At 36.7% G+C, this 21,654-nt stretch overlaps 4 protein-coding genes across 6 annotated transcripts in view; 3 read left to right on the top strand and 1 right to left on the bottom strand.

Moving 5' to 3' along the window:
* On the top strand, positions 492 to 3,471 carry LOC105169467 (protein IQ-DOMAIN 14). Of its 2 annotated transcripts, none has more exons than XM_011089868.2 (5): positions 492 to 1,108; positions 1,196 to 1,507; positions 1,798 to 2,013; positions 2,497 to 2,628; positions 2,713 to 3,471. In XM_011089868.2, exons 1-5 carry the CDS (start codon positions 1,034 to 1,036, stop codon positions 3,334 to 3,336), a joined length of 1,359 nt encoding a protein of 452 aa, XP_011088170.1. In that variant the 5' UTR covers positions 492 to 1,033; the 3' UTR covers positions 3,337 to 3,471. The 2 variants fall into 2 exon arrangements, with proteins under 2 accessions (XP_011088170.1, XP_011088163.1); XM_011089861.2 differs by having other exon boundaries at positions 493 to 1,108; positions 1,193 to 1,507.
* On the top strand, positions 5,157 to 6,632 carry LOC105170139 (geranylgeranyl diphosphate reductase, chloroplastic-like). The gene is given in 2 exon segments (XM_011090775.2): positions 5,157 to 6,406; positions 6,408 to 6,632. Coding segments are annotated over 2 exon segments (1,332 nt in total). The 5' UTR covers positions 5,157 to 5,222; the 3' UTR covers positions 6,556 to 6,632.
* Positions 8,866 to 13,942, top strand: LOC105169482. Of its 2 annotated transcripts, none has more exons than XM_011089879.2 (3): positions 8,866 to 9,125; positions 11,496 to 12,694; positions 13,487 to 13,942. In XM_011089879.2, the coding sequence occupies exons 1-2, from the start codon at positions 9,014 to 9,016 to the stop codon at positions 12,545 to 12,547; spliced, it is 1,164 nt and encodes a 387-aa protein (XP_011088181.1). In that variant the 5' UTR covers positions 8,866 to 9,013; the 3' UTR covers positions 12,548 to 12,694; positions 13,487 to 13,942. The 2 variants fall into 2 exon arrangements, with proteins under 2 accessions (XP_011088181.1, XP_011088189.1); XM_011089887.2 differs by having other exon boundaries at positions 11,532 to 12,694.
* Positions 14,980 to 21,654, bottom strand: part of LOC105170148 (glycosyltransferase-like KOBITO 1) — a 7,258-nt gene continuing 583 nt past the window's right edge. The window contains exons 2-11 of the mRNA XM_020696106.1: positions 20,719 to 20,868; positions 19,960 to 20,012; positions 19,585 to 19,693; positions 19,368 to 19,502; positions 19,156 to 19,200; positions 18,684 to 18,871; positions 18,353 to 18,494; positions 16,131 to 16,177; positions 15,865 to 15,952; positions 14,980 to 15,771 (exon numbers count right to left, since the gene is read on the bottom strand). Coding sequence (XP_020551765.1) covers positions 15,487 to 15,771; positions 15,865 to 15,952; positions 16,131 to 16,177; positions 18,353 to 18,494; positions 18,684 to 18,871; positions 19,156 to 19,200; positions 19,368 to 19,502; positions 19,585 to 19,693; positions 19,960 to 20,012; positions 20,719 to 20,868 — 1,242 coding nt within the window. The 3' untranslated portion in view covers positions 14,980 to 15,486. The remainder of the gene's footprint in view (positions 15,772 to 15,864; positions 15,953 to 16,130; positions 16,178 to 18,352; positions 18,495 to 18,683; positions 18,872 to 19,155; positions 19,201 to 19,367; positions 19,503 to 19,584; positions 19,694 to 19,959; positions 20,013 to 20,718; positions 20,869 to 21,654) is intronic.

Genomic DNA, 21,654 nt, shown 5'->3' on the forward strand with positions numbered 1-21,654 from the left:
ATGGTTTGCATTCTCAGTTTATGGACCTTCTCTCAATTAGCATTTGAAAAAGGGATGTCAATAAATCAGTCGAAACCAGCATAATCAATCTTTCCGTTATAATTTTCATGAGTTAATTGCCACAGGCTTCTATGTGAAAACGCTAATAAGCCAAAAACCCCTGGATGCCCAGTGGGTCGCACTGTCTTTTCTTTTGTGTTTACGGGATTTTTTGTCTATTAGTATTTTAAAAAGGGATAAAATGTAATTAACCCATAATTTGGGTTTATAGAAAAATCATAAACTACATTTACTCAATGCAGTGACAATAGTGAAAATTGGTGAAATAAAATTCAATAGTTTTAAGTCAAACCGCATATCAAGTAACCCATAGCATATTCAATCTTGACTGATTATCTGGAGCTGCAAAGTCTGAATGAACATTAAATTAATCTTAAAACCAAGCTTCAAATATATGGGATCCTGTATAAATGCTATAAGGAACTTTTCGATGAACTAATCATATCTAGAGTCTATAGTAGGAGAATTATAATTGATGGATTTGTGCCGTAGCAACTTTTCATGATAGGGGACTGTATGGTTGATGGCAAAATGATCATGTATGCTCAAAGCATTTTCAACACAAATTTGAACACAGAAAACCAAAGTTGATAAATAAAAGATAGTTTGCAGGAAAGAAGATTAATAGGCCCCATGATAGCAGAAAGATTCTTATGGTATATATAATTCATAGTTTCCCTCCACAAACTAGACAGACCCTCACTTGTTCCACTCACTTTATGATGCAAGGCCCACGTGCCAAACACATGAAACTCATCATAGAAAAAGATGGGGTAAATGAAATTATTGAGGAGTAGATAAAAGATAGCAATTAAAGATGATGGTTCACTAAGAAAAGCTTTCAGTAGTACATGCATTTATTGGTACTATTTTCTGGTTCATATTAAGGAAGCACACACTATGCATACAGATCCAATGTTTGTGACGTAGGTTTTGTTAGTCTTGAAAATCTACTTTTGAGCAGTAGGCGCTCATGGCAAAGAAGAAGACATGGTTCAGTATGTTGAAGAGTTTCTTCGTTTCAGAACCGAATGAAAGGTTGGAGAAGGTAAATATGAATGATGATCTTTTTCAATTACTAATTGTAAGACATGTACCTGAAATGTTGTTCAATTTCTTGAAATGCTGCAAGAAGGATAAGCAAAAGAGATGGATCTTCCGATTGCTTAAGGTGAAACAGCTAGCTCCATTTTCTGCATCGACACCTGCAAGAGAAAGACTGTCATGGGAAGCAGCAGAACAGAATAATTGTGGGATTGTTGCAACGGATGCTACTGATGTGGGACAGGTACCAGTGAATGGTGAATATGCTCATCAACACGAGGAGTGTCAAAAATCTGCTGAAAGCCATGACCATGCTGATATCCCGCAGCCCTCTCACCAAGACGAGGGGGCATCTCAAGAATTGGCTGCCACCAAAATTCAAGCTGCTTTCCGCGGTTATCTAGTGAGTTTTTTTCTAAAAGGTTCCTCATTTTTGGATGGGTATCTTCCTGGTCAGGTGCTTAAGCTACAATTCAGTTGCAGCATTGTTGAAAATTAGACAAGTCACACTGAGGAATATTGTTGTGAGATGAACGCTCAACAGTGTCTTCAGAATGTACTATGTCAATTAAATCCACCACAAACTTGATCCAAGGCGTTTATTTTGACATAATAACTCAATTATGACATTTTCATGCACAACATAATATACACAGATGATATATTGTTCTACTATCTATTTTGGGGTTCCAGGCTAGGAAAGCGCTACGAGCACTGAAAGGAGTCGTCAAGCTTCAAGCTCTTATTCGTGGTTGGGCTGTTCGGCAGCAAGCTATCAACACCCTCAAGTGTCTGCAGTCCATAGTAAACATCCAGTCAGAAGTTTGCTCGAAGAGATGTGAAAGAATTAAGGACAATTCGCATTGTCAAGAATACAAGTCACAGGATTTTAGGGAAAAGGACATTAAAGTAAGTCGTTAACTGTGCTCTCCCGAGTATTCATATATTTACATAAGTAGATCGATGAGATATATGTATCAGCTTTTCTCTTTATATTAGTCTAGCCTTACCAATGAAAGAAAAGGGTAAATATCACCTGTTTCTTTGCCTTCAATGCCCTTTAGCCTGATGCTAACTAGGTAAAAGTTACTAGGTAAGTTGTTCGGAATATATACCTGGTAATATATTACCAGGTCAATGAGGATCACTCGTAAAGTGCAAGAAAAGTTTGGTAGAGATCACATTATTCATCACACATGCTGAATTTCATAAGCATGGGGCCACCGCCAACAGAAAAATCACCACACAGACAATTTCACCATAACGAGATATAGATTTCAGTTTCTCTTTGCTGCATTGTACTTATCAGTTATATAAGTATTGGACATCCTGTTATTCCATTGTCCATTGGCATCAAGATCTGATTATCAGCAATATTCTGCAAATCTGCAGGTTGATCTGAACAGCCAAAAGAGATGGGATGACAGTACATTGACCAAGGAAGAAGTAAAAACCCTCTTTCTGAATAAGAGAGAGGCTTCGATCAAGAGAGAAAGGGTCAAAGAATACTACTTGAGCCACCGGGTGAGTTTCTTCTGTTTCACTTTTGAAGATCATTATAGAATATAAGTAACAAATGAATTGTCAACAAACGAGATATATTTCCAGAGATCAGCAGAAACAGAACGCGAGAAGGTATACGGGAGACGAAGGTATTGGTTAGAACAATGGGTAGATGCGCAGCTGGCCAAAAGCGATAATCCAGGGAATTTGAATAGAACTTCATCAGCAAATGCAAGAAATAGAGATGAAGTTGGTGGCGGCCTACCTAATTTAAGATATTTGCAAAAGCAATATCAAGCAGAAATCTCAGACTCTCCTACATATATCCCAAGAAGATCATATCATCATAGGAAGCAGCGGTCAATAGGAGATGATAGTTCATTTGCAGGTTCCCCTTCAATTCCTGCATACATGGCCTCCACTGAGTCCGCCAAAGCAAAAGCTAGATCACTGAGCTCACCAAGACTAAGGCCACTTAGTTTTGATGTCTGTTCTGAGATTACCTCTCCTTATAAGCATAAGCTCTCTCCTATATCATCTATTAATAGTGAGCTTACAAGCAGCAGTTGGGTTGGGAATCATATTAATTCCTCACAAAAATCCCCACGCTTGAAAGGTCTGGCTGGTCCTATAAAATCAACCATGAGCATAAAGGACCTCCGACTTCGGGGGATTTATTACCAAAATGGTATCGGCGTTGCAGATGATGCAAATCCTATGGGGAAATAAATTGTAGAAACTATCTACTTTTGGGTATTTACTAAAGCTTTATGTAAATTATTGAATTTTATATCTTATAATCAACAAAAGATGGAGTATGCTAGTACAGATTTGAGATTTCAAAACTGGTTTACAATCCATAAAGGTTCGATGAGTGAATAATGCCTGTTTATTTTTTAAAGCATCTATCTAACTTTAATTTCCCTGAAAAAGTCTTCAAGCATCAAATATACTGAAATCTGTGTACTATTTGGTGTTAAAGATTCTTCTTAGAAACTAACTCATATGCATAACAAAGCAACTATTTCATACAAGAACCAAACGCGGTCTTCAACATGAAAAGAGGATGTCCTGAGGACTGGTGAAGGGAGCAAAAGGACTCTGAATATACCTCTGCTCAAACTCTAAAGTAATTTTATCTCTACACGCAAATCACGATTTTGCTTTTATCACGTTTGAAATCTATGATTTCAATTGCAGGCCAGACCGCCATCCTAACGGTTCCTCAACTAACTCAACGGCACACCAGGAGAAACGCATAGGTAACTGAAGAACCTCCTTGATAACCATTCTAAAACACGAAAAAATAAGTTGGACGGCGTTAAAAATTCAAATATTTCTAGCAATGTTAATTTCCAAGTTAAAACATACTGAGCAAGCCTAATTAATTAGTAATCTTAAAGTGAGTATATTCTTTGATAAAACAGTACTTCTGAATATAATTAGAGCTAATGTGGAATGAAAAGAAGCCATAGATTCAAGTTAACTCCATATGGTTCATTACAAGGTTTGAATTTTACCATTGGAACTAAAAGTAGTTAACTGCTATTAAGCATGGACATGAATTCATGCCGCTTTCCAGCAACCTAGAGCTCCAAGGCTCTACATTTCTTTCATGGTTTTCTCATCATCCTCAGTTATTGCAAGGATTTAGATTCAAATCATTTCATCAAATGGAAGTGATTGCTAACATTTTTTACTCAAAACAAAAATTAACATTTATTTTCCTGTGTAGTTTTATCTGTAATTTCCTTTCAATAAATTCTAATCATGCAGTACAGTGCAATATCTTAAACTTCCTGAAGTATTTGTTAATGCTGCACATCCAACCTCATATAGTTCCTGACATATTTGGCATCTACAGATGCAGCCAGCACAACTATCGGTTCTTTTTCTTAATCATAATATGTTGAGAGTAGCCATGCTGAGAACACTTGCTGAAGTTAAGCAGAGGTTGAGAATGCATATTGATAGTTCTAGTTGCCATCTGTTCAAGCATTTGAGCATCTTCTTTTAATCTGCATCCTATCACCAACTTGCTTTGGATATCCCATTATATTACTTTTCATGTATATTTGTAAGCATGTTTTGTAACGCTACTTTCTAGTTTAGTAATTTATGGTCAAAGAAACTTAATAATTCTATGACAAGTGAATCAATTAGGTTGGTTCTCATGATTTATTGCCCTTGACAAGCTAAAAGTATCCAATTGCAATTTACCTTTCAAACTTTTGAGATTTGCACTAAACTTCCCAAAGTCTTAGAAAAGGAAACTGTGTCCTATAGAAAAATAAAGTTTGTATAACATTAACCTGAAAGTCAACATTTTGAGGGGTGAAAGTGCAATTTGCTCTTCTATTTAAAGATTCCTACTATATCTCCCGCTTTTTTTTATTTTTTTGAAAGGGACTTTATCTCCCGCTTCAAGAGCAGCCAAGCCATCACCTCTTGTTAGTATTAAACTAATGTAAAAGACAATCATTGCAGTATTAGACTAATTTCCACCACCATTATAATAATCCCACCAGCTTATTAATAACCTTTACCTTATCAAGTAGTCTAGTAATCTTGATTCACACTTCCTTTCGAAACCCTAACTCATAAGCGCAGCAAACATGGCAGCCCACAAAGTAACCCCAGTGCAGCACCCCTTCCAGAATTTCACGCAATCCCTGAAATCAAAGACCATTAAACCTCAGACAATAAAATGCATACGTGCAGTCAGACCTTCCACCGTTATCATCAGCTCAAAGTTGCGTGTCGCCGTAATAGGTGGAGGACCAGCAGGGTCCTCCGCCGCGGAAGCTCTGGCCTCCGGCGGCATTGAGACATACCTCTTCGAACGCAACCCTGAAGCAGCCAAGCCCTGCGGCGGCGCCATCCCACTGTGCATGCTGGACGAATTCTCGATCCCCTCTCACCTTATTGACCGCAAAGTCACCCAAATGAAGATCATCTCCCCCTCGAACCTTACAGTCGATTTTGGGAAGACCCTCAAGCCCCATGAGTTCATCTCCATGCTCCGCCGTGAAGTACTCGACAATTTCCTCCGCCTTCGGGCCAAGGAACGTGGCGCCACCCTCATCAAAGCCCTTGTGACAAATATAGAACTGCCCATTTCAGAAAAATCTCCCTACATAATCCACTACATTTCCAACAATACCCACAGCTCCCTCGCCGTGGACGTCATTGTCGGTGCGGACGGCGCCAACAGCAAGGTGGCGAAGTCAATAAAAGCCGGGCACTACACTTGCGCCATTGCGTTTCAAGAAAGAATCAAACTGCCAGAAGACAAAATGAAATACTACGAAAATCTAGCGGAGATGTACGTTGGAGACGACGTCTCACCTGATTTCTACGCGTGGGTTTTCCCCAAATGCGACCACGTGGCAGTTGGAACGGGCACAGTTTGCTCAAAACAAAACATCAAACAGTTTCAAGGCGCAATCAGAAACCGAGTCAAGCCCAAAATCCACGGCGGAGAGATCATCAAAGTTGAAGCCCACCCAATACCAGAGCACCCCCGACCCACCAGGGTACGAGGGCGGGTGGCTTTAGTCGGAGACGCCGCCGGCTACGTCACGAAATGCTCCGGCGAAGGCATATACTTCGCGGCAAAAAGCGGCAGAATGTGCGGAGAAGCAATTGTTCGGGCGTCGGAAAACGGGGAGAAGACGATCGGGGAAGCGGATTTGAGGAGAGAGTATCTGAGGAAGTGGGATGAAGAGTACTTCTGCACGTTCAAATTCTTGGACATTCTGCAGAGGGTGTTCTATGGGAGCAACGGTGGAAGGGAGGCGCAGCTATCTGTACAAGAAGTTGGCGAAGGGGAATCCATTGGAGGATGTGAAAATGGCGATGGACACCATGGGGAGCTTGATTAGGTGTAACATTGTGGGGAGGGAGATGATGGATTCCTTTGATAAAACAATGACTTTGAGAATGTAATATCAAATTCATTCTATGAATTCCATCAACAATTGATTTTTATCATTTTAATAGAATTATTTTTTTTCCTTCCTTAACCTTAAGAACGAGGTTATGTTTTTATAGTGGAAATTATGTGATTTTTGTTTAAACTTATATTTAAAAATAATGTAACACATATAAAATGTGATTATGATAAATTTTCCCTCAACTAACTGGAACAAATTATATAAAATTCTAGAAATTAAAAATTATTGAATTGTCGTAGAGTCATAATTATTTTTATATCATACGTATTGATGCGGTAGGTCTAGCAACATCATATTGATTGATCAAAAGTCCTTTTAAAAATAAAAGTTAGTATTTCAATACTTAAATGAGTAGTTGGAATTATTTGGGGGAGGAGAAGTTGCACTTTTAGTCTCATATGATGAAGTGTATTGTACTTTTTGTCTTATAACTTATAGACTTAGCACATTTAATTCCATAAAATAAATAATGAACTAAGTTCGGAAAGTATATGATCAAAAGTAAACACACCCTTTCATGTTAAATTAAAAGTACAATTTTTCCATCAAAAAAATAGAAAAAAAAAAACTTGAAGTAATGCAAGAAAGTGGTGTAACGATTGGTGTGAAGTGGTAAAATATCAAAGTATAGGCTAAAGTATGCGTGTAGAGCGTAGAAAATGAGCAGGGAGCTCGTAAATTTTTTTCGTGAGAAAAGATAGTATGTAGGTGTCAGTGATCAAAGTTATTCATTTGATTATACTATGGTCTTTATGTATAGGCACATTTGGAGCAAAAATCTGGAGTTAGTTACGGTGATACGCATATCGTCATAAAACTACATATGTTAGCTAACTAACAAAAAATTCGGAAGAGTATTTGGACTTATTTGGACAAAAATATGACCACTTGAATGTGCCTTGTCCACTCAATTTGAAATTGGGGAAGTTTGTTACCTGCTGGTTATCAAGTCAGTTTTCGCAGATGTAGGTGAATTTTTAGTATAATGTGAGTCGAGATGTTGGCAGTGTGTTTGATGTAAAAAATTCATATTGTCTGTTGAGTCATCCTGTTAAATTAGACAGGTCTTAGGGCTGTGCCAGGTTCAATAAAAATGGTTCAATACCTTTATTATGGACAATAGTCTGGATCTACTGGGCTGCTTCGTGAGAGCCCATCTCTAATATTTTGGGCTTTAGGAAAAATATTTGAGATTTATACAATCACTTACAATTATTAACAATTCATGATAAATTCTAAAAAAAACTCTATGTCTTATTTCATTTGTTCGACTACAAGCAGATTATAAATCAGTCACTAATCACGTCATCAAAACTTTCAAATTAAGGAGTACAGATGTTTTCTTAAACTCACTTCAGCTAAACTCTTTAAAACATGATTTTTTTTCAATGTGAAAAGATGACCTTAATATTTACGAAGAATTTGACAGTTATGAAAATTAAATAACTATTACAAAACGCATAACTATCGTAATCAAATAATAATAATTGGGTAACATATACTTAATAAATATCATAAGATCACGATTAAATAATAATAACTTCAATCAAATATCAATTTAAATAAGTATAATAAATTAAAATAAAGTGTTGAAAATAATCTAAAGGTTAAAAATTTAAAGTTGATAAATGTTAATATAAAAAATGAAGGAGAAATATGATCTTATCCATTAGTTATAATTAAAATAAAACTTGAAAAATTAGAGCAGAAAATATTAATTTACTTTTTTTTCCTAAATCTCAATGTTTAAATATTAAATTAAGGTATCTTTTTCAATTTGAAAAATATTTGGTCTGTTCAGTCAGCCGCTTCTAATTTCACTACAATTCTTTTTTACTTAATTATTCATTATGTTATTAATTAAAATCTTAAAATTCTTTCAATATTTAAATTTTATATTTGTACAGTTGATTATATTATAGTTTCAAATATTATAATTACATAATTAATTATCTGGTATTTAAATATTAATTATTTATAATTGTTATCTTAAATTAATTTAAATTAAAAAATTTAAAAGTAAAATAAAAATAAAGAAGCTCTTTTTAAATTTAATTTAAAATAAATAACAGCGAACTCTTCTATTATAATTACAAGTATTATACTTTTTAAAAAATTAAAAACACACTCTAAAATTATAAATATTTTTTTAAAATTATAATAAATTATCACAAAAGATATTTATGATGATATTTATAATTTTAAAAATATTTATAATTACAATAAATTTTAAAAAAATCACTACTAATTTACTCTTTAATATAAGAGATAAAAGTTATATATCCAAATTGCACACCGAACTCTGAAGCAGACAAATCGGGTCGAACAGAAAAAGGCTGTAGTCTAGGTTTGATGCCGGGCCAGAGTCCCAGACGCGCGAGCCTTTGTAACCGCTGTACTTGCGTGTATATATATCGCTGTAAGTCTTCTCTGTTTCCCTGTCTCTGGAGATGGGGAATTGGAACAGAAGATATCAACCTAGAAAGAAGTTCAGACACTATGAATATGAAGATCCCCCTTTGTCTCCGCCAAGGCCTCATGATACTCGATCGTATTCCTCTGGTATGTGGTGGTGTTCTTGACTTTTTTGTAACTTCTTATTCAATGATTTTGTGTTTTCATATAGTTCATTCATAAACTAGAAACACCAGCAAGAACTGAAAGAGAATGCAGCCTTTCTTTAATTTTTGTGTGTGTGGGTTTTCTTTTTATATATTTCGGAGTGAGGATCAGAGTTTCTAGTTTTTCCTCACTTAATCCTTTTTGCCCAGTTACCCGCGTGATTTTTCTTCAATCATGTTTATCTCTTTTAGCTTTTTAGAACTGTAAGCAAGAATTAAGAAAATGTACTGATGTGTCTTTTGGTAACTGGAATTCCTGGTAGCATTTTTTGGTCCTCCTATTCTTTTGGAAGTTGAGTGAGCTGTGAGTCAGCGAGTCATGCTCTGTGTTTGCTTGGAGGACGAATTAAAGGGGATAATAAAGAAAATGATTTTGAAAGTCACTTAGAGCACCCACTCTTTTTAAGAGCACAAGCCACTGCACTAGGGATTCCCTGCTATGGGCAGGAGGAGGATCAGATTCCTGCTTGCTCTTCCGGAAAGAAAATATTTTCCACAATAATTTTTTACATGGCAATATCTGAAGCATCTAATATCCATGCAGGTTGCAGGGATATGAACCTCTCTTTTAAGGATCAATTAGTTGTCTAAATTGATTTAGTGTTCTAAAAGGGTATTTTAAGTAGTAAGTCAGAATTAAAAGGGTATTTTAAGTTCTCAAAGACTGATGAACTTCTTTCTTCATTTCTTCAAGTGTTATCTGGATTCAGTGAATATCAATAACTGAGCACCAATGAAGTTGTTAGTTTGTTTGCTCTCTCTATTTCTCGTCATTTTCCTGAGCTTGAGATAATTACGGAAGGTACCTACATTTACTGGCCTGTATCTCAGAGGACTGAGCACCAATAAAGTTGTTAGTTAGATTGTTTGCTCTCTCTATTTCTTGTCATTTTTTCTGTTTGTTGCGATTGATGCGAAGGAGTTGCTTGTGGTAAGATATTTATTTGTTTTATTGGTAGCTAGTACATACTCTGATGGAATGGTGTTGCGGTTTCATACACTGGAATTTTTTTATGACATCTTTATCCTGAAATGCTGCTTGATAAGTGGGGAATTTGCTTTGACTTGTTGATTTTTCAGCAATCTTTCTAGCTCTAACTCTAACTAGAGTAGCTTGTTTTGATATGTCCAAATTTTTAACCTTTTGGAGCAATGTTTACTTCCTAGCTGGATTAGCTTGTTTTGATATGTGATTTTTTTTTTAACTGAAAAACATGTGTTGCAGAAACTTGCAAATTTTAGTTTGTTATTTATTAACTTATGCTTCTCTGTTTATCAATTTGTTAGCCTCAAAGGTCTTGGTAGATGGTCTAGGATCCATGTTAATGCAGTTAAGCTGTTCACATGTGGTTTGACCAAGCTTCAGTTAATAAAAGTTTGTTTTGTTTTAGTGTCTTTTAGATAATCATGTCATTAAGTGCTCTGTGTGATCTATATGTATCAGTGAATTGATTGTCTGGGCACTTTTCACATTATTTTCCTTGTTCATAAGCAAAGATGATATAATATTCTGGACTTTCATGTCTTCAATTAGTTCAAATTTGATGAAAAAGCTTTGGCCATGTGAAACTTGAGAAGTTGGGAGATTAGTTCCAACGTGTCTAATTCTAACTTGCTTATTGAACTGGGAAAGAGAATAAAATTTGTACTTGAGTTTAATGTAGGTGTGTGTTCTCACTGCAGTTTCCATTATTTTAAAGTCTTAAAAACTGTGAAGGTGGAAGCTTAGTTGCAGAAATAGGTAGAACTGATTTTACATCTGTGTTGCTCCGAAGTCATTGCTTTACACCCCTGTAAGGTTGAACCTCTTTCCTTCTTGCTTTTCCCCATTACAACTCATAAACAGATACTTTGTCTCTTTTTGTTGCTTACTTTTGTATACTTTTTAGCATTCATGACAGTGTGGTTTAGAGACTCGGATATTCTAATTCACAGTTCCATTTTGGAGAAAAAATCATGCACATTCTGTGGCTGCTATTACCTGAATAACATTTTTTACTTTACACATAATGAGAGAGAATATTTGTAAGGTATTTGATGAAAGCATCAATTTGAGTGAGAATATCCAGTTACTTCCTACAACGTAAATTGTCAGAAATGTTGCAAGATTGATTGGTTTTGAGTATGCCGGATTTGAGTGAAGATGGTTCTAGTTATTTCCTTTGTATTTCTACCTCATGGTGAAATATAATTGAAATCTATAATTTCTTGTTGTTGTAACTGAAGTTAACTTAAACTTTTAGAATATGGTCTTTGATTTTCATTGTATGGCTTAAAATTGTGATGTCCTTTATCTTTATTTGTTCTGAAGGAGTTAACAATAATGGAGTGTCATCTTGGGAAATAGATTATTGCCATTCAGTATGGGTTCCTTGGCGTAAGGTTTTGGCATCAAAAAAGTATATTTACTGCCATCCAAGTGTGCTAAATTGGGATGATTCTGCCGGTAAAGAAGCATTACAGAATGCAAAAGAGCGATACTGGGCCTTGATCAATGGCCTTCCCTGTGGCAACCCTTTACCTGACCCAGATGTATACATTGATGAGATTGATTGGAACCCCTATATGGATCCTGATCTGATGGCTGATCTAGATCTCCAAGTATTTGATCCTGATAACGCTCAGAAGATTGACAAGTTGGAAGCTATAAATGAAGAGGCTGCATGTGCAGAAGTAGAAAATGATGAGAATCCATCTACTTGTGATAATCCATGGGAAAGGAATCATGTGCAAGATACTGGAAGTTTGAAAGATATAGTACAGGGATGGGGTAGGTGGGATGATTCCGTAAATTTGAAAAATGACGACCCTTGGGAGCAAAGCTGTAGCAAACCTGTTGATGCCTTGAAAGACAATGGTTGGAGAAGTGGGAATGACTCTTGGGTTTGGTACCAGGGGATCGATAATACTAGGTCAGCTGCAGTTGTTGATTATGGTTGTGGGAATTCTTGCAACTATATCAGGCAAACTGGGGGGCCTGTAAGACAAAAGGGCCTGGGACATAAAGAAAATAATTCTTGGGGTAGGAGTCATGGGAACACCAATGTTGAAGGATCAAGGAACTCAGATAATTGTGGACATTCCAATGGAAATAATTATTCTATGGGTTCAAAAGAGAGAAGTTGGAGGAACAACAGGGATAAATCTTGGGTTCAGCAAGACAACAGGAAAGAATCTTGGGGTTGGAGGGATTCCGCATACCAAGATAATGAGCCAAAGTCTTGGGATTCACAAAGATCTAAGCCAGGTGGGAGGTCCGTTCGTGGTATTGGCCGGAAGAGGGAAGGTTCTCTGCAGCAAACATCAAAATACAAGAGCTCTAGGTATCATGGTGAGACCTATGGAGATAGTCACCAGCTGTAAAAGAGTAAAAGGAAAGTTTTGTGAGACGGCCTGTGTTGTTTTTGAGGTTTTTCGAGGCTGAAAGCATACGTCATGGATTCACTAACTTAGTATTCAACTTGTACGAGGGTCCATTTTGGTTAAGACTTTAGGTCGACTGGGATGAAGGTAAGACTAATTTATATTATTAATTTTGCCTTCTAACTTGTTTGGTTATTCTACTATTGTGTGTCTTCACTGTGGTATACATGAACGTATTATGGCTGTTTGTACTTGGTCGAAAATGTGAACTCCCCTTTTTTCCTGATCTTGCAAATGGAATATGCATGAGAATCTTCGTCCATTTCAAGGTATTCAAGGTTATAATTAAAATTTTCTCTTAAATCCACAATTCGACGACCTAAATTTTGCGTCTTCATTTGCCACTATTCCTCATATGGGTTTCTTAGTTATTATGAGGATGAAAGGAGAAAAAGTAGAAGAGTCATTAATCGAAATCTAAGTTCGGAATTAGAACAATTAACCAACTTGAAATTAGATTCAAACATTTGAGCTTACACACGATATGAGTGACTCAAGGCTCTGTAAGTGCTTAGCATATTTCTCTCTTTCTTTCCTGGTGCACTGAGGTTGTCGAACACAGTTCTAAAGAAGTGGTTGTGAGTGACATAGCTTAGGAGACATCTTTGTATATTAGACGTACCTCAGGGGTGTCTCTAGTTTTAGACAATTCATCTAAACAGTAATATTTTCTAACAAACATTAGCTCTAGGGAACTCTCATATTATATGGGAGGTGCTTGTATATTGAACAAACATCCACATCATGGGAGGTTGCTGTAGTTAACCCAATCATTTAAATCTTCTTGGATTTCGTCCAGCTTTTCCTCCTTGACATGCAAGTTCGTGATAGGTAAATGCTTTAGGATCATGACATTGTTGTATTTGTTTCCTATGACAGGGGCATGCCTTATCACAGAGGATCGGACAACAAAGTCTTACCATAATCTCGAGAGAGATTTTATAGCTCTATCGATCTGCAAGTGAAGTAGCTGGAACTTGGTTGTCTTTTGTCACATCATGTCGTAACACACAGATATGTGGACTTTCGGAAAGATACTTGATGCTGCTAGTAATTCACTGATTGTATGATTCAGAGACTTCGTTTTGGACAATGAATCATGTGGACAAGCAGCCCCTTGAATGCTTCAGCAGTTGCTTTAGAGTCGTTAGAAACAGAGTTGTAAGAATTGACCACCTAGATGTCTCTTTTGTTCACAACTTTTGTGTTGACAGTACTCTTCAGGGTAAAGTGTTTGTGGAAAGGTACAGAAGAGGCAGAGGCAGATGTTTTGTTCCGAGGATAAGTATTTTGGCGTATAGGATTAAAGTTCATTTTCTCTTTTTAGACTGTGAAGGGAGCAGATCTCTCCGGTAAAATGCTAAGGATACTGAGCAGTATGATTTCCTATTAGCAGACTGAATTGGTTTTTGAAGATAACTAAAAAGAAATTTTATGCAAATTTATTCATTTGATTCTTCGGAAAATCATTAAAACCAAATATGATATTCAGAAAGTCTTTTCTGAAGACATGTAGAAAGAAAAACAACTATATATTTCACATACCTTATTTTTATTAATAATTGAAAGAGTAGGTTGGAATAAACCTATTACGGCTCCTTGGAAGTATGAAAGTGACTGTTCTATGGAATTGGGTTTGGACCGTCCCTGCACAGCTTAGTTGGAATGCGAAGAAGGCCTCCTTGGGGGAAGGGAGCCATTAGTGATACTGTTTTGGAAGAGCTAGAATTCTAACTTTGTATCAAGACCTATAGGCAAAGTGACATTCTCAAGTAGATTAGTTTTTATGGGGTGTAGGCCTCCCAAAAGGTAACAAAGTCCGGCAGCTAGAATTCAAACTTTGTACCAAGAGCTATAGGCCAAGAGACAATCTCAAGTGGATAGTTTTTATGGGGTGTAGGCCTCCCAAAAGGTAACAAAGGCGTGCAAAAGTCCTTGAGCCTACAGAGAAGGCAGAAGGGAGCTTGACTGCAAGAACCACCCTTCGAGCAGGGACAAAAGTCAGCTTAGTAATTCAACATTACCGAGTGACAGAGCCATCGCTTAATAGATAAAAGTTATTCAACTGTTACGAAATGCTTTCATCAAAGCTTGAGACGTTGAAGCTGGACAAATTGCCCATCGCGAATAACCAACATACTTCGGGAATAGAGCCCATTTAACATTTTTAAATTCTTGGGCAGAGATCAAATAGGATCACTGGGTATTTTTAGCAAGTCTAAAAAACGACGGTTTCCTACATGCACAGCTGCACTTGTCGCACTATTTTTGGCTGAATCCCATAACAAAAACTACTGGTTTCTACACATGTAAACAAAAATTCACCAACAATCTGGCGAAATTTAACAGGACTTTCCTGTTCTACAGAAGCATAAAAATCCAAGTTTCATGAGAAATGCATTTCAAATGCTGCTTAACAGCAACTTTTGCTGTCAAGAAATATCTAAGCCGAACAATTTGGTCAAGGCAGCTAATATTCACAGCACATTGAATCAAGTAAAAGAACAGCAGGAACTTGATGCATTTAAGATGCATTTTGCACTATACAACAAAATGAACTCCGGTCATAAATCCCCGATTCCTATACATCATTTAATGTCAACATCTCAAGAGCCTTAAGTTGTGGAGCTGAAAAAACACCTCCCCCCCCCCCCCCCCCCCCCCCTTCCTCCCTTCTTTCTCTCTACTACGTTATAGTGTACAACCTCCGCTTGGGTAAATGATCGGGAATAGCCATTGATCGAACATAGAAAAAACCCCAACAATTTGCTTGCTCAAATCTTCCCTACTCCTACTCATCACAATGAGGACAATTCCTGATTCTCCTCTCATTCCATTGCATATTACAGAAAGAAAAAAGCAGCAATCATGTGGGAGAATCATGCTTCAATCTTAAGGTCACCATCCATCATGCCTGGGGGAGATAACGGTGGGATGGCTACTTCTTGAAATATGCTGGATGTTGTTTCCAGAACTTTTCTAGCTGTTGCCTGAGACTCTGTGTTTCGTCCAATCTTTCTTGAATGAAAGGAAACCGACTCAGCAGCTCTAGAGGAATTACTGCTCTCGATGGATGCTAAGAATTTGTCCTTTGATAGAGATCCTTGGGCAGAAGCAATGATAGATCCAAATACACCAGACTCCCTCAAGCCTTGGATAATTGTCTGAAGTATGAGCAAGAGCAAACAACTTCATTAGATTACCAAATGAATAGACTAGTTCAGCAGACTTCTTGTACACCAAGAAGTAAAGCTCACCATGGGAGCATAGATGCGCGTTAGAATTCCCTTTCTCAACAACTTTAAATTGAGAGTTTTATCAGTCCATACAACATGCTCGCGATACCTGTTACAACAATGAGATTGTTAACTGAAGTAAACAGTATAACAACTCCAGAAAATGTTTCAGAAAAACTACAAGCTATTAGAATCGAAATAAATAGGTTTTAGAAAAATCGGTCTTGCTGTATACAACACAAAATAGAACAAAAACAATATAGGAATCTTAATCGTTTGATCATTACCAGTTTAGCATCTCCTCCTCTGTTGCAGTGGAAGCAATTATAAATGCCTGCAAAGAAATGGGCGATAGTTGATACATGAAATCAGACTGAAAACTGTGGAAAAATATCTATTCAACTAAAGAATATCTGCAGCCAACCCTGGTCAAATGGTAACTTGTATAACATAACTAGGAAGTCTTCATAATTTGGACATCCAAAATTGATTTAAAATCCGTAGTACATGCCATAGTATAACACGTTTAATAAGTTGTAATACCAAAACTCCCTAGCTTTAAGTAGGAGAGTATATGGAAGCACAGATAAAAATATTTTCACATAGAAATACAGATGAAAACGGGCAAAACGTCAGTTTCTCCATATATATGACCATGATGTCTGAGGCACATAGAAACAGATTGAAATACTGTTATATAATGACTTCAAGGGCAAATACATTCTCTATTAACAGTTGAAGGCAATAGCTCATGATATAAACCTGCTTCTAGGAATCAAGTTAAATGACTGATACTTGAAGTGAGTGTCCAAAGAAAATACCAATTAACACCTCAAACATGGACATCAATCAAGAGAAAGCTCAGGAAAATAGGCCATTTGCAAGCCTTAACTGAGATGTCTCACTTTATACTCTTACATTAGTCTTGCTAGACTTACTGTAGCACAGCAGCATTTTCTGAAAACTTCTTTTCATCAAATAATGCAGCATATGGCTTGTGTGATGTACGTCAATGAGTAGCAGTGAAATCTGTGGGGTAGAGCAGGGGGAATTTGATCGCAATTTAGTAGTTCAATGATAATCTGGTAATGACTGCCAGCAAAAAGCTGACAGAGGCATTGATCTGTTAAGGCTGAAAACTAAAAATGACCTAGAAACTTTGGCTTTTCGCTTGGATCCAAATACCAATACACAGGCAATTAAATGGGGATAGAATAAGAAGACACTTGAGGTAGGATCATATGAACAGATAACAAGGGCTTCTGACACGTGTAAACAAGGAGAGATTAGAGGAAAAATGGTGATCAGCACAAAGAAATTGAACACTTTAAAAACTTGAGAAGTTAAATGCCAAATAGCTTCTTGCCAGCACATATATTGTCTATCTTCAAATAAAAAACAACACTTCATTTCACATACTTGCACCATTGATTTCTCTTTTATAATATGTTATTTACAACCTTTAGAATCTTCCAAGAAATAAAGAAAGAACATACTTTGAGTGGCAGTGCATACAATTAAACTCAAAAACCTATTCATGCAATCAAATAGGCTTGCCCATGGGCAGATAAACCTCTTCCAGAAAGAAATCTTAGAGCTAGGACTCAAGCATAGCAGGAGATATTGTTGAAGATCAATGTTTTAAGTCTTATGAATTATGCCACAGTAAACACACATTAGTTACGCATTCATGCGACAATAACTGTTTGTCAAATCAAACACTATAGGATTCTGATTGTTCTGTTAGACTTAACAGGTTTAAATAGGAAACAAAACAAAACTTGAAGAGTAAGTGCTGCAAGAATAGAATATGCACATAAAGGAATGTCTTCTAAGACGTTTTGAGTTGATGTTTTGTTGGGGCAATCTAATTGTTTTAGGAACTCGTGAATACCGCTACACAAGGCAGAGCACATTTAGCATTTCTTGCCCCCATCATTCAAATGGAAGCTTGAGTTATACATATTTATAACCTAGACAGAGTTAAACCAGTTCTCAGCATAAGTAAAAGGAGTAGACTCCACTTCGGTATACCTTTCTGATCTTAAGCTTATTTAAAGGAGGTTACAATTTTATTATATTCTTGGATAAATGAAGAAAATTCTAATTACATGTTTGGAACAGACATCTATATGTTTCTATTAAAATTCAAAATAGCAGCAATGGTTGTCAAGTGTACAGAGGCTACCAAATTTTCTTCTGGACTTTGGATGTAGTACCCCTGCTTCCATGATTTTATATTTCTAAACTTACACAAACTTAAAACTAAACAAGCTTGTTAACCCTTGAGGGATTACTGAGAGATTTCTGCTTAAGCCTCATATCAAGAACCTTTAAGCCACAAATGTAAACATATGTAAACTTGAGAGTTCCTGAAGATAGTAGCAAAGCCTGTTACTTCTGTCCTTCATTTTTATTGACCCAAACAGATTGGGTGGCATGATTGTAACCATACCAGGAACATAAATGACAATAACATATCATAACAATGCAATTGTAAGGCACTTACAGCTCTATCAAATTCCAACATAAAGCATCGCTTGACATCATCCTTTGTAGGCTTACAACCACATCGATCCCGTCTAGAAGTCAAGTCAGAGAACTTGGCATATGTATAATGTAAGACGGCAGCCTCTTCCAATTTGATCTCACTGTCAATCATGTACAGAAATATATGTCAAAAGCCAACTGAAAGAATAGCTGTGTGGTTCCCATGTCAAAAGAAGCCAGATAACAAGCAGAAAGATGTAACGGGTACGACGGATCAAATATGCAACAAATAGGGCACCTAATAGTTGAAAAGATGCGAATTATGAATTGTAGCTGAATAGAAAATATACTTTGGAGTTTTCATGTAATTGTGCCATCTGTGTGCACCATTAGGGCGGAGATGATCTTGTATTCGAGCAGCTGATTTCCCATTCCCATAGGTCAAGAAGTAGTTTGGATTGCCACGGGTTGATTCCTTATACATGCCGAAGTACGTGTCTTTTGTTAAATGGTCATAGTTCTTCTTGAACATTGACACCTAGATGACAGATAAAAATAAGAAATCAGCCAGTTCCGAAATATCAAAGAACTGATAAAATCAGCAAGGACGAGTTAAATAATTATGACTTTATTGTCCCGCAATAAAGAATTGTGTTGTTCCTTGATAAACCCCTCAGAAACAAGCTATTACCGACAAAGATATAATTTTGTAGAAAAAAGAAAGTAATTTCTAAGTTGCATTCTAGTGCGCAACTAGGTTAAACAACTCACAGAGAAACTTAATTCATGAAGTGGACAATGATAAGACATTTACATCATTACCTCTGTGAAAGGTTCCTTGATGTCATCTCGTTCAACGCTGCTCTCCTGAAAAGGACATATAATGGTAAGACTTGAGGAAGATCAAAGTTACCACTCTTGTCCTTTCCTATTTGGAAAAAAAGGCTTAATCGAAATAGGATGCAGAAACAAATATTTTACATCTTGGAAACAGGGGCAAAAAGAGAAAAAGAACATAGAGACCAAACTCTTACATAATTGGGAAAGACAACCATGTCTACATTCTCAGGCACATCAAGTAACAATTGCCTCAAAGAATACTCCCTAGCGCCAGCTGGATGCATCAATTCATCAGTATCTAGATGCAGTATCCAGTCCATGCCAGCATCCTGAAATCAGAATAAGCAAAGATTTATCAATTCTTCACGGGACAACACATCTAAGTTCTTCTGGACATGTAATGACTCTTACCCTTGCCATAACTATTGCCATCTCCATGTTTAGGGATTGCTTCACAAAAAGCTCATAATTACAAGGCTTGTAAAAGAAACTTGACAACCATGTTTCATTCCAGATACGGCTGAAACAGCAAAAAGGGCTCATAAGAGACTGATAACCACAGCTAAGACATGGCATATAAAATTTCTGAAGAACCAACTCTAGAGAGCTGATTGTACATTAGCATATAAGAAAAACGGCCAACTGCACAGGTAAAAAAAATATAACTAAATAAACCTTGTTTCACTGCCTTGGTCCAATATATTTGCCTATGCTCTCAAGTAGATGAAGAACAAACAAATTTACTAACAGCAATGTCTAAACAGCCACATAGCTGGTGTGATGTACCTCTTAGCTTGTTGCTCCTCAAGCTCTTTGGTTCTGTATATCACTTTCACTCCCTGCAAGGTTTAAAAATATCCACCCTTACTGATTCTGAGACACAATTATGAAATTTCAAGCGGAGAACCAGTTATCATCAGACTGGAGGAAGCTGACACAGTATTGGTCAAAAGCAATAATAAGATGACCATTGCCCCACATCTAGTCAGGCAACATCATAAGGTCATAACACCGATGGGGGGGAGTTTGGGAAGGTAACCTAATCTAGGTAGATTTTGAATAAGACCACCACGTTTAGCGATTTTTGGACCATCATTATCCATCAGAACATCAAATGTTGAACAACTCCCTATGAATCCAGTTACAAGAGGAGACAAACATGTCATGCATTCCGCTGCCAGGTACGAAGTATACTCATGGTAAAATAATCGGAATTGTATCTGTGTTTTACTCATAGGAGACAAACCATGGACCATGTAGTCATGCACAATAATTCTTTATTAAACTGAACAAGGCCAACAGATTACCAAGTAATACAATAAGCCATCATTTTCACTCACAAAAACAGAGCCCATTACCCATGTTTGCTGTTACATTTCTTATTAGTCTGTGTCCGCACTGCCCTTCAAAACTTCTTTGATAAGTAAGATAGTCCAGAGTATTGAATGGTACAAACAATTTTAGAAGGTTGACTTGTAAACTACAGAGAATGAAAGTAACTTATTACATGAACCAAAAAATCAAGTTAACAGGATTCAAACTCACAGGAATGGATTCAAGAACTTTCGAAATTGCAGGAGATGCGGCCTTCCCTTCAACAAAAAGGAAAAAGTTTGACACCCCGATAACTTTATGATAAAACATCCAAGGCAGAATCTGCTCCAAGGTAGCAGATGTACTTGTCGTAATACATATCTGCAAATAAGAAAGCATGAATCAACAAGGAAACAGTTGTGAACACTTTATTTCAAAATGGAAATTTAGCAAATAGGTTGTATAACAGGATAAATAAATTATGGAATGCCACAAACTAGGCCTACTACATCTGAATTCAATTCTATTTTGACATATTTTCAACTTCTAAATCTAAGTACCCATAATGCAGTTTTACTAGGAAAGGAAGTCCTTAAATTTCTGTTAAGCTATAATGGGAAACCATAGTCAAGCTGCAAGAAAACTGTGAACTATTCCATCACAACTAAGCACATTCTTTTACTATTACCCCAACTTCTATTACACCTTCAGTTCAAGAGACTTATATACAAGTGACCAATTGGAATGAAAACCATGTGATGCTGAATGCATTTGGGAGCCAATACACATCATTCGCCTTTGAAATCTGCAAATTTTTATAAAAAACGCCCCATCGCCACCCACTGTGGCTCCCCCTTTTGGTTCTTGAAGTCAGGCGCTACAACTTGCTGAAGATATTAAGCAAACTTTGATATGCAACTGCGTGTTTTAAGCATCCCTATGCAAAAACAATATGAAAATTAATTTTAAATTCCATTTATCTATTTCGCATATAATTAATGAAGACTTCTATTGGGCGTGTGCTTTCCCAAATAGTCCGCTTCTTATCAAGAAAATAGGAAAATTTCAGCACAGGATTGTGCAATAGATGCATCAATGCAGACAAAAGAACTGATCCACAAAAAAAAAGAATCAGAAAAAAAATGGGGGGGGGGGGGGAAAAAAAAA

Source organism: Sesamum indicum, linkage group LG1 (assembly GCF_000512975.1).
Source record: "Sesamum indicum cultivar Zhongzhi No. 13 linkage group LG1, S_indicum_v1.0, whole genome shotgun sequence".
NCBI classification, from domain to species: Eukaryota; Viridiplantae; Streptophyta; class Magnoliopsida; order Lamiales; family Pedaliaceae; genus Sesamum; species Sesamum indicum.

Bases quoted from the DNA above. Each gene is read 5' to 3' on its own strand.
- LOC105169467 (XM_011089861.2), top strand. From the start codon at position 1,034: ATGGCAAAGAAGAAGACATGGTTCAGTATGTTGAAGAGTTTCTTCGTT. The intron at 2,014-2,496 runs GTAAGTCGTTAA...GCAAATCTGCAG, and splicing joins TTAGGGAAAAGGACATTAAA to GTTGATCTGAACAGCCAAAA. The intron at 2,629-2,712 runs GTGAGTTTCTTC...ATATATTTCCAG, and splicing joins AATACTACTTGAGCCACCGG to AGATCAGCAGAAACAGAACG.
- LOC105169482 (XM_011089879.2), top strand. From the start codon at position 9,014: ATGGGGAATTGGAACAGAAGATATCAACCTAGAAAGAAGTTCAGACAC. The intron at 9,126-11,495 runs GTATGTGGTGGT...TTTGTTCTGAAG, and splicing joins TACTCGATCGTATTCCTCTG to GAGTTAACAATAATGGAGTG.